Here is a 12,660-nt window from a genome sequence, read left to right as displayed (position 1 = left end):
AAAATAGGTTTAGTAAAACAGCTTATCAAATTAAGATCAGTTCTTATTACTTTGTGCAACTCTTTTAGCAGAATTCATTTGAAAATTTGCCAGCTTTTTTTCATGTATTTGTTTTCTAAATAAAACTTGCCCGTGCGATTGTGTCTGTCAGATACCACCTGCTTTACCTTTCGTTTTCCACTCCATGAAATATGATGCAACAAAGAATTTTCTTTTCAGTATAAGTGAAAGTTACCCTGTAGTGTAGTGATACAGTGCAGGGAGTGTGTAGCCATGACTTTTTTCTTCTATGTTTCCCTTGCTTAACATAATATTCTAAAGGGAATCCAATTCAAAGCAAGTACTCCTTAAATACTGGTTTTGAGACCCACAAAAAGTGTGGGGACAGAGGCATCTGTGTGTGTGTGTGTGTGTGTTTTTGGGAGGAAGGAGGTATAAATTACACCTTCCTGAGTCACAGGGAATATCTGCACCTGCTCTCTCCCACTGGCATAAAGTAGAACAGTTTATTTGGATATGATATCTGCCTCCTCCAGATTAACCTCTTTGCTGAAGATTTCCACATTTCTTACATGGCTACATTTTTGTACACGCTGTACAGTTGTTTTGGTACAGAAAGTGCTATGTTAACATAAGATATTGATTATTAAAGGGACACTATTGAGATTGAGACAAACCTTTAAAAATGGCTTAGTTTAATTTAATAATCACAACAAAGTCTGTGCTGGGTCTTATTTCTTCCCACCCAGTTTGTTTATCCCTGTTTTTAACTGATAGACTTAATGGTCATTCACTCCTGCCCCATCTGCATAGGCCTTGACACAAACAATGAAACAAATCAGAAGTTAACAATAGACAAAGCATGAATTCATATGCTAGTAATTGTTGGTAAACAAGGCTGCAGCTGCAAAGTTATCAAACATTATGTTCTTAATATTTCTTTATCTACTGCAGGTTGAACCTCTCTAATCCAGAACTCTCTTTTCGAGCAACATCCGTAATCTGGCATGATTTTAGTTAGCTGGATGACCGTTTATCATGGATGTGGCCTTCATCCCACAAAGTTTGTTTACAGCCACCAGTCCCAGTTCGCAGTGTTCTGTGCTGCTATTTAGCTGCAATTTACCTCTAAATGTCTTCTAAGAGCCCAGTAAGCAGTGGAAGTGTTGGTAATGTGCTAGAAAATATTGACTTCCCCTCATCTGGCAGATTTTCTTGTCTGGCACTGGTCAGGTCCAGATGGTGCCAGACAAGAGAGGTTCAACCTGTACCTGCATGTTATTTAAAAGGTCACTTGTGAATTCATGTTTTGTCCATTGTTAATCTCTCTTTCATACTCCTGTTTTCTTTGTTCATGCATGGTCTATAATACATAACATTCTGATGCTTTATGTCTCTTTGGGGTGTCTTGTAAACACATTCCTTCACTGGTGCTCTTTAAATATGACAATAGGCAGACTTAACGCTGCAAATGAAATCTTTGGAGTGATGCCCTGTAAAGAGGTATCTTTTATAAATCAGGTATTTGTCTATCAACAGAATGTGCCAGATGACTTTTGGAGTCTAATGTAGCTTGGGGAAGCGGTACCTGAAAGAACACCCAGACATCCAAAATTATGAACATGTCCAATCTCTTCCTCAGTGAAAAAGTGGACCCTTGAAGGCTCTTCAAAACATTCTAATTGTACTTGGATGAAAACACTGTTTTTTTCACTATCCAGTGCCTCTTACCTATGAGAGATATTCATTTAAAATTATGGCAGATGTCCCAAAGCCCAAGCATTTTGTCTTCCGTGCCCTGTGGATGAATATGGCATTGCCAGTAGAATTAATAAATGGTGCACCCACTGCTGGTTGTGTTCAGTTCTTTGAAATTAGCTTGATGTTTAACTCCATAGTGCCTGGCGCTGAGCAGGGTTTAATTCTTTGGTATGGCTGAGTTATCTTAACTCTAGGAAACAAACTCTTGTAGGTGGTGACAGCATAAACCTGCAATGTGTTTGTAACTAAAACAATAAATCACTTAGGAGGACACACCAAGTTCCAGGAACTTCCCTGACTGACCTAGCGAAGCCCCGACTAGTGTAATGCTCCAAGTGAGGCTGCATGTATTCCTTCCCAAAGGGGAAGGGTAATAAAAGTCTCTAATCCAGCTGAAATGAGCCTGCATGGGGACTGCTTGTTTAAGTCCAAAAACAGACTGGTTTTGGTGCAGCACCCTGGAGAGCTCCTTGGATATCCCTTGGCTGCACACCAGTATAAGGCTATGTCTCACAGGGCCAATGCAGCAGCCAGGGGATGGATCAGCAGCACTTCTTGTGCTTTTCACACATTCCTTCTAGAGCAACTGTGCAGTACCGATGAGTTTCTCAGAAGTCCCTTTATAGAAGGGGATTTGCTGTTGTTGTATCGGGGACCTTGAGTAGATCCTAGCTGATGCGAGTGTGTTGAAGGATAAAACTAATGGACAGTATGGCTGTGCATCCATGAATGACAAAACTTCCAGATGACACCCCCTGGAAGGCAAAAGTTTTGCTGACAATGTGTGCTGGTGTGAACAGCTCTGTCAGCAGGAGAACTTTTCTGCCAACAAAGCTAGTGCCCCTCGCTGGAGGTGGAAGTATTTTATTGGCAAAAGAGTCTGACTTTCACTGCCTGACTTTCAGCGACATGGCTGTAGAGACACAACCAGGGGTCTAAAAGCTGAGCTGTTTAGCGTAGACAAAACCGATGTCTGCAATGGACAAAACCTGTCTGCAAAGTCTTGAGTCTTCCTATGAGCACATGGTCTTTCTTCTATAACTTGGTCACAGCTGCTAGCTCAGCACCTTCAGTGGGAGCAACAGCCAACTGGCTAGTGTAGCTTGTTGAGTGACCGCAGGCGTTTTCACCACCACATCTGGGCTTTGAGCAGTGGTAGATATATGGAGCTGACTACATGAGTAGCTTGTCCCCAACTCATTCTCATATGATTCCTATGATCCATCGAATTGAACCAACAGGTATAATAGCAGAAAATATTTGGGAGGGGGAAGGAGACCAGGCAAAGCACCATCCCTTTGGGTCACTTTTTATGAGCTCTGTGCCTCTGATAGTCCCAGTAACCCTGCATGACCTTCCTGTAATTGTGTGTAAGAATAAGGAATTATTAGTGCATTTGCATTTGCAAACATGACCAGCTGACTCAGAAAATAATTTCAGGCATAAGTCCCTTTAGTGAGATAGGTGGGTCTTTGGTGGACTCAGCCTTCCTGGGGCTGCGATTGCATTAGAATCTGAAATCAGTAGCTCTCTGACTAACTCACCTCACTAACATCTGCACCCTGATCTGCTTTGCAGGTTTCTTGTCACAAGAGGGCATGGCAACCTCTGCTGGGAGCACAGTATCAGTGCAGTAGAAATCTGCAAAGACTCCTCCGTGTTGTTGTGAATTAAGTCCATCACAGGGCCAATGTAGCAGCCAGGGGATGGATCAGCAGCAATTCTCGTGCTTTTCACACATTCCTTCTAGGGCAACTGTGCAGTACCGATGAGTTTCTCAGAAGACCCTTTCATAGAATCATAGAATCATAGAACGCTAGGACTGGAAGGGACCTCGAGAGGCCATCGAGTCCATCCCCCTGCCCCAATGGCAGGACCAAGTACTATCTAAACCATCCCTGATAGACGTCTATCTAACCTGTTCTTAAATATCACCAGCGATGGAGATTCCACAACCTCCCTTGGCAATTTATTCCTCTGTTTGACTGCCCTGACAGTTAGGAACTTTTTCCTAATGTCCAACCTAAACCTCCCTTGCTGCAGTTTAAGCCCGTTGCCTCTTGTTTTATCCTCAGAGGCCACGAAGCACAAGTTTTCTCCTTCCTCCTTATGAGTCCCTTTTAGATACCTGAAAACCGCTATCATGTCTCCCCTCAGTCTTCTCTTTTCCAAATTAAACAAGCCCAGTTCTTTCAACCTTTTTTCATAGGTCACATTCCCTAGACCTTTAATCATTCTTGTTGCTCTTTTCTGGACCCTCTGTAGTTTCTCCACATCTTTTTTGAACTGCGGTGCCCAGAACTGGATACAATACTCCAGCTGAGGCCTAACCAGCACAGAGTAGAGCAGAAGAATGACTTCTCGTGTCTTGTTCACAACACACCTGTTAATGCATCCCAGAATCATGTTCGCCTTTTTTGCAACAGCATCACACTGTTGACTCATATTTAGCTTGTGGTCCACTATAATCCGTAGATCCCTTTCTGCCGTATTCATTCGTAGACAGTCTCTCCCCATTCTGTATGTGTGAAACTGATTGTTCCTTCCTAAGTGGAGCACTTTGCATTTGTCCTTATTAAACTTCATCCTGTTTACCTCAGACCATTTCACCAATTTATCCAGATCATTTTGAATTATGACCTTATCCTCCAAAGTAGTTGCAACCCCTCCCAACTTGATATCATGTGCAAACTTAATAAGCGTACTTTCTATGCCAATATCTAAATCATTGACCAGAACCGGTCCTAACACAGACCCCTGTGGAACCCCACTTGTTATACTTTTCCAGCAGGATTGAGAACCATTAAGAACTACTCTCTGGGTACGGTTATCCAGCCAGTTATGCACCCACCTTATAGTAGCCTCATCTAAATTGTATTTGCCTAGTTTTTTTATAAGAATATCGTGCAAGACCGTATCAAATGCTTTACTGAAGTCTAGATATACCACATCTACCGCTTCTCCCCTATCCACAAGGCTCGTTATCCTATCAAAGAAAGCTATCAGATTAGTTTGACAAGATTTATTCTTTACAAACCCATGCTGGCTGTTTCCTATCACCTTACCACCTTCCAAGTGCTTGCAGATGATTTCTTTAATTACTTGCTCCATTATCTTTCCTGGCACTGAAGTTAAGCTGACTGGCCTGTAGTTTCCTGGGTTATTCTTATTTCCCTTTTTATAGATGGGCACTATATTTGCCCGTTTCCAGTCTTCTGGAATCTCTCCTGTCTCCCATGATTTTCTAAAGATGATACCTAATGGCTCAGATACCTCCTTTATCAGCTCCTTGAGTATTCTAGGGTGCATTTCATCAGGCCCTGGTGACTTGCAGACATCTAATTTTCCTAAGTGATTTTAACTTGTTCTTTTTTTATTTCAACTTCTAACCCTACCCCTTTCCCACTAGCATTCACTACGCTGGGCACTCTTTCATCGGACTTCTCAGTGAAGACCGAAACAAAGAAGTCATTGAGCATCTCTGCGATTTCCAAGTTCCCTGTTACTGTTTCTCCCTCCTCACGGAGCAGTGGCCCTACCCTGTCCCTGGTCTTCCTCTTGTTTCTAATATATTTATAAAAAGCCTTCTTGTTTCCCTTTATGCCTGCAGCTAGTTTGAGCTCATTTTGTGCCTTAGCCTTTCTAATTTTTCTCCCGCATTCTTGTGTTGTTTGCCTATATTCATCCTTTGTAATTTTTCCCTGTTTCCATTTTTTATACAATTCCTTTTTTATTTTGAGCTCGTGCAAGATCTCCTGGTTAAGCCAAGTCAGTCTTTTTCCATATTTTCTATCTTTCCTACACAGCGGGATAGCTTGCTTTTGGGCCCTTAATAATGTCCCTTTGAAAAACTGGAGGGCATTTGCTTTTGTTGTAACGGGGACCTTGAATAGAGCCTAGCTGATGAGAGCGTGTTAAAGGATAAAACTAGTGGACAGCAGGAATAACAGACCTTTCAGAAACTGTTTGCAACATGTGCTTTTCAAACATGACCAGAAGACAGGGCCCCTTTTGTTTGCCCTTGGTGGCCAGAACCCTGGCTCTGGCATGGCTCTGGTTTGGAGCGACTTTGTTATTTATTAATACTTTTAATAAAGATTTGTGTAGCTCTGCAGACATACCCAGCACTTTACCAAATGGTGCAGGGCAAGGCGCACACCTCCTGATGTGCAGCCTTTCCAGCCTAAGGGGCAAATCGGTCCCTTTGCCTTTTATGGATGTGTGCGGAGTTGAAGGGGCTGAGTGGATTTCTCTGAGGCATCTGCCAGACTGCCTCAGGGGTGTTTGAGGGCTCATGCTGAGTAGTGCTCATGAAGCATGCTGGTGAAAGGCACAGCATATGGCCCTTCAGGGAGGTGGACCTGGAGCATGGTGTTCAGGGGTTCTAGGTCACCATCCTGCCTTGATCACCCACAGCTGGAATAAGAAGAGGCTTGAAATGCTGTCCCCTCCTAGCACTTCCCCTGCGAACAAGCAGAATGTAGCCCTCTGCATAAGAGCTATCTGTCAACCCAAGGAGAAGAGGAGTTTTCAGTCTTAACCTTTGACAGAAAAGAGTCCTTCTGCTTGAGAGAGCTCAACAGATGCAGCCAGCCACACTGCTGGGAGAATCTACAAGCGACTGCTCATCACTCGGTTTTCTCCCATTCCAAACGCTAGGCGTTCTGGGAGGAGAGGGAACCAAACTTAGAACCCTCGTCTTTTCTTTTTCGTTCTTGAGTCTAGCAAGGCCTGGATTGGGCAGAACAGTCCCGATTCATCTCCTGCCAACCGGAAATTTTTAACGTTTGTTTTCTGGGTGATTTGCTGCATTGTGTCTGTTTAATAACTGGGAAAACATAAAACCCAAAGAATGTGCTATCCATCTGTCAAGTTTATTGTGTCTGTTTGCAAACAAGACTGTTATATCTGTTATATTAATTAGATATATGAATTGCAGCACTAATTGGTTTTTTTTCCCTTTCCTCTTTTAGTGAGAAGCTGGATGGAAAAGCTAAAAGATAAGGTAGGAAGCTCTTTATTTCCCTGATTTATTTTAAAGACAATTCAAAGGGAACAAGTGGTGTTCCCCAATGGTCAGTCCTAGGACCAATCCTAGTCAACTTATTCACAAATGATCTAGAGAAAGGGGTAAGTAGCAAGGTGGTAAAGTTTGTGGGTGATACTAAACTTTTCACAATAGTCAAGACAAAAGCAAGCTGTAAAGAACTTAAAAAAAAGATCTCACCAAACTGAGTGACTGAGCAACAAAATGGCAAATGAAGTTTAATGTGGTTAAGTGTAAAGTAATACACATTGGAAAAAGTATCCCCAAGTATACATTCAATATGCTGGGGGCTAATTTAGCTACAACTAATCAGGAAAGAGATCTTGGAGTTAGCGTGGATAGTTCTCTGAAAACATCCACTCAGTGTGCAGTGGTGGTCAAAAAAGCAAACAGTGTGTTAGGAATTATTAAAAAGTGATAGAAAATAAGACAAAGAGTATTTTACTGCCCCTTTATAAAACTATGGTACGCCCACATCTTGAATGCTGCATACAGATGTGGTCTCCTCATCTCAAAAAAGATATTTCGGCATTAGAAAAGGTTCAGAAAAGGGTGACTAAAATGGTTTGGCATGGGTCCCATATGAGGAGAAGTTAAAGAGACTGGGACTTTTCCGTTTAGAAAAGAAGAGAGTGAGGGGGCATATGATAGTGGTATATAAAATCATGAGTGATGTGGAGAGGGTGAATAAATAAAAGTTATTTACTTGTTCCCACAATATAAGAACTAGAGGACACCAAATGAAATTAATGAGCAGCAGATTTAAAACTAATATAAGAAAGTTCTTTTTGACACAGCGCACAGTCAACCTGTGGAACTCCTTGCCAGAGGCGGCTGTGAAGGCTAGGACTATAAGAGAGTTCAAAGAAGAGCTAGATAAATTCATGGAGATTAGGTCCATAAAAGGCCAGGGGGTAGGAATGGTGTCCCTGGCCTCTGTTTGTCAGAGGTTGGAGATGGATGGCAGGAGACAAGTCAAGTCAAGCTCAAGACAAGTTGCTTAATCACTGTCTTCTGTCCACCCGCTCTGGGGCACCTGGCATTGGCCACTATCGACAGCTGGGATGCTGGACTAGACGGACCTTTGGTCTGACCCAAATGGACCTTTGGTCTGACCCAGTAATGGCCGTTCTTATGTTCTTAATTAGGACTTTCAGCAAAAAAGAAGTCTAGGCTGGTGCAGTTATTTTGGGAAAGTTTTATGGCTTCTGTTGTGTGGGAGGTCAGACAAAATTAGGTGACCACAGTGGTTACTTCTTGCTTTTGGAAGTTGTGGTCATTATGGCAAAAGACCGCCTTGGCTTAACCAGGAGATCTTGCATGATCTCAAAATAAAAAAGGAATCATATAAAAAATGGAAACTAGGACAAATTACAAAGGATGAATATCGGCAAACAACACAGGAATGCAGGGGCAAGATTGGAAAGACAAAGGCACAAAATGAGCTCAAATTAGCCACGGATGTAAAGGGAAACAAGAAGACTTTTTATAAATACATTAAAAGCAAGAGGAAGACCAAGGATAGGGTAGGCCCATTGTTCAGTGAGGAGGGAGAAACAATAACAGGAAACTTGGAAATAGCAGAGATGCTTAATGACTTCTTTGTTTCGATCTTCACTGAAAAGTCTGAAGAAGAAATGCCTAACATAGTGAATGCTAGTGGGAAAGGGGTAGGTTTAGAAGATAAAATAAAAAGAACAAGTTAAAAATCACTTAGAAAAGTTAGATGTCTGCAAGTCGCCAGGTCTTGATGAAATGCATCCTAGAATACTCAAGAACCTGATGGAGAAGGTATCTGAGCCATTAGCTATCATCTTTGGAAAATCATGGGAGACAGGAGAGATTCCAGAAGACTGGAAAAGGGCAAATATAGTGCCCATCTATAAAAAGGGAAATAAGAACAACGCAGGAAACTACAGACCAGTCAGTTGAATTCTGTGCCAGGAAAGGTAATGGAACAAGTAATTAAGGAAATCATCTGCAAACACTTGGAAGGTGGCAAGCTGATAGGGAACAGCCAGCATGGATTTGCAAAGAACAAATCACATCAAACCAATCTGATAGGTTTCTTTGATAGGATAACGAGCCTTGTGAATAAGAGAGAAGCAGTGGATGTGGTATACCTAGATTTTACTAAGGCATTTGATACAGTCTCACATGATATTCTTATCAATAAACTAGGCAAAACAACTTAGACAGGGCTACTATAGGGTGAGTACAAAACTGGCTGGATAACCGTACTCAGAGAGTAGTTCTTAATGGTTCTCAATCCTGCTGGAAAAGTATAACAAGTGGGGTTCTGCAGGGGTCTGTATTGGGACCAGTTCTGTTCAATATCTTCATCAATGATTTAGATAATTGGCATGGAAAGTATGCCTATTAAGTTTGCAGATGATACCAAGCTAGGAGGGGTTGCAACTGCTTTGGAGGATAGGGTCATAATTCAAAATGATCTGGACAAATTGGAGAAATGTTCTGAAGTAAACAGGGTGAAGTTCAATAAAGACAAATGCAAAGTGCTCCCCTTAGGAAGGAACAGTCAGTTTCACACATACAGAATGGGAAGCGACTGTCTAGGAAGGAGTATGGCAGAAAGGGATTTAGGGGTTATAGTGGACCAAAAATTAAATATGATGTGATGCTGTTGCACAAATAGCAAACATGATTCTGGGATGCATTAACTGGTGTGTTGTGAACCAGACATGAGAAGTCCTTCTTCCGCTCTACTCTGCACTGGTTAGGCCTCAGTTGGAGTATTGTGTCCAGTTCTGGGCACCGCAGTTCAAGAAAGATGCGGAGAAATTGGAAAGGGTCCAGAAAAGAGCAACAAGAATGATCAAAGGTCTAGAGAACATGATGTAAGAAGAAAGGCTGAAAGAATTGGGCTTGTTTAGTTTGGAGAAAAGAAGATTAAGGGGGGACATTAAGGGGTTTTCAGGTATCTAAAAGAGTGTCATAAGGAAGAGAGAGAAACTTGTTCTTCTTGGCCTCTGAGGATAGAACAAGAAGCAATGGTCTTAAACTGCAGCAAGGGAAGTTTAGGCTGGACCTTAGGAAAAAGTTCCTGACTGTCAGGGTGGTGAAACACTGCAATAAGCTGCCTAAGGAGGTTGTGGAACCTCCATCTCTGGAGATATTTAAGAACAGGTTAGATAAATGTCTCTCAGGGATGGTCTAGACAGTACTTATGAGGGCATGAGGCTGGACTTGATGACCTCTCAAGGTCCCTTCCTGTCATAGCATTCTATGATTCTGTGATTGTAAAAAAAAAAAAAAAAATTAAGAAAGGGCTTAGGGTTTTCCCTCATCCTAACAATGGAAAAGGAAAGCAGACTTCTATAGAAAGTTGAAATAAGATTGAGTGAATTTTTATCATCATATTATAGAACCCAACAAAGGGACATTGTCATTGAACAGCGTAGAACAAAGAAGCACAAAGCTGTAGACTAACAATTCAATGCGGTATTGTGATGTCATGGTTTTTAGTCATAACGGATGTTCTGTCATGAAAGCACAACAACCAGATTCTGCTGCTCTTTACGCTAGTGTAAATCTGGAATACACTCACTGAAACCACCAGGTATAACTGAGAGCAGAACCTGATCTAGCGCTTCATTGGCAGACGATGATGCTCTCTCTCTCTCTCTCTCTCTTTCACACATGCACATACAACAAAGTAATTATGCTTGCAAACTAGGTGGAAAGTAACTGATCAGCTGGGAAATTCCTTGGTATGGGACATCACTAGCTACCATAGCGTCTTTCCCAGCCCCAGTTCATGGGGGCTGCCAAAGGCATGGCCTGAAGAAAGGGAGTATGATTGGAGCATCTTCTTCTGCTCTCGTGATCCCTGGCTGCAGGAACGCTCCCCTGAGGCCCACGTGGAGTAGAACAGACCTGACGCTGCTCTAAGTTGCTCCTGGGGATCAAAGTAATGTACTCCCCTGCCCCTTGCGTGCAGAAGAGTGAATCTCTGAGATGTGAATGGAGAGCTTCTCCCCCTTCTTCCAGCACCTGGGTGGTAAGAGACTGTGGGAGGGACGGAGGAAGGGAACATTTTTCTTTCCATTCTTGGCTGCTGGGAAGGCTGAGATTTCTACCCCTCCTTTTTGTCTCCCTGGCAGGCTGCTGGGGATGGGGGGACTGCAGACCCTCTGTTCTGACAGTGACACTGCCCTCAGGCAGGGAGAGTGCTGTGCCTTGGGCTCTGGTTGCTGTACCTGAGACTGAGAGGAAGTACCTCCATGAAGCATATACATTCTCACGCACAGACCAGGGTGGCATGATGGTTCTAGGGCACAACATTAGTGCTGTGTGTTCATCTGTCCCAGTGCAGCGCTCCCCCTCCGCCCCCTTGGGACTGCTCAGGTGCCTGTTCTAAACCCTTATCCTCTTGGTTGCTGCCCTCCCTTCCTCTCCTTTCAGGCCTGACCACAGCTGTGAATCCCTCTCTTAGCACAGTCTGAGGATGTGTCTCTACTTGTCCACGCTGCAGTTGGTCACCCGTGGCTGGCCCCTGCTGTGGCTGTGTGGCTGTTTCATTGCAGTGTGGACTTGTGGGCCTAGACTGCAGCCAGGGCCCTAAAGCACAGTCTCCAGGACATCTACACAGCAGTGAAACCGCTCTGTGGCCTGAGTCAGCTAGCACAGGCCAGCTGGAGATCTAATGGCAATACAGGCACACCCTGAGAAAGAGAGAGAGCGAACCATGCAGCTGCTGCTGTCTCCACATTCAAGAGGAGTTGCAATTACCTGGCAAAGCCAAGAGGAGGTTGTAGGGGCAACTAAAATGCCAATGGAACCTTTTATCTTCCCTGGACAGCTGTTGATGGACTCCAGGAGTACAGGGTGGGACTCAGACAACTTCTCAGATGCCGCCCAGGGAGAAGTCCCTTAATGCTGTGAAGCTACTGAAATGTTATTTCCTTGTTGACAAGGAAACTGAAGCTAAAGAAGAGTAAATCAAGTGGTCCCTCTTCTTTAAAACACACGTTATGACTCATTAGGGCTTAAAACCTCCTTGGCAAGACCAGACTGAATGCTCACAGGTCCTAGACCAATGAGCAGAAGGGGAAACTTACACTCATCCTCCAGTCCCACCAGCTCCCTCTGTCAGAGCCCCAGCCCATCAATGTAATGGGACAGAAGAGGTTGGGAGAGCTGTTTTCCTAGAGTGAGTGTGTGCAGGGATTAAGGTGAGTTTCCAACCCTCTATGTTGAGGAGCCTGGCTGCTGGCACCAGGTAGCAGGGTCCAGTGTCAGCTTTGTAGCAAAGCATCTCAGCCTAGGACTCAGCCAGTGCATACCCAGAGCCTGAAAGGGAGGAGGGAGCAAATCCTCTTCGTGATGAAAACAGAGACCGAGCATCCCAAATGGCTGTGGCACGTCCGTGCCAATGCCACAGCTACCCCCGGACACTGCACTGACTTGGCACCATTTTTTCTGCACACCCAGGGTACAGCTTTCATTTTTCTCCTCCCAGCAGCTCCCACCCTCTCCAGCTTTTTCCATTCCCCGCTGCAGAGGCCGGCTTGCTTTGCAATTTCAGATTGGGATTGCTCTGTTCTTTATGATCTCGACTGAGCCGGTTGCCCTATTTCATTACTGTGCCCCCAGCCTGGTTTTACTGCCATAGTCTTTCCAGTGCGTAAAATAAATACATCCATTGGCATCCATATTATGGTGGGATTTGCCTTATTTTCACAGACCTCTCGGAACATGGGAATTGCACGGTGACAGTTTTTTTTCTGCTACGTTATATTATTTAGTTGCAGTTTGTTCCAAGTAAAAAACTAAAAAACCCCACCCAAAAATAAGACCACCTACCTGCCTTTATCCTTTTTGCTGTTGAG

The 12,660-nt window shown here is 43.6% G+C and overlaps 1 protein-coding gene across 1 annotated transcript in view; it reads left to right on the top strand.

Annotated features, from left to right (window-relative positions):
• ARMH4 (armadillo like helical domain containing 4) overlaps nucleotides 1-12,660 on the top strand; it is a 97,994-nt gene that overhangs the window by 79,116 nt on the left and 6,218 nt on the right. The window contains exon 6 of the mRNA XM_074997383.1: nucleotides 6,735-6,766. Coding sequence (XP_074853484.1) covers nucleotides 6,735-6,766 — 32 coding nt within the window. The remainder of the gene's footprint in view (nucleotides 1-6,734; nucleotides 6,767-12,660) is intronic.

The sequence above is a fragment of the Carettochelys insculpta genome, chromosome 6, assembly GCF_033958435.1.
Source record: "Carettochelys insculpta isolate YL-2023 chromosome 6, ASM3395843v1, whole genome shotgun sequence".
NCBI lineage: Eukaryota > Metazoa > Chordata > Testudines > Carettochelyidae > Carettochelys > Carettochelys insculpta.
The sequence above is the reverse complement of the archived record's forward strand: the minus strand, read 5'-3'. Positions and strand labels throughout refer to the sequence as shown.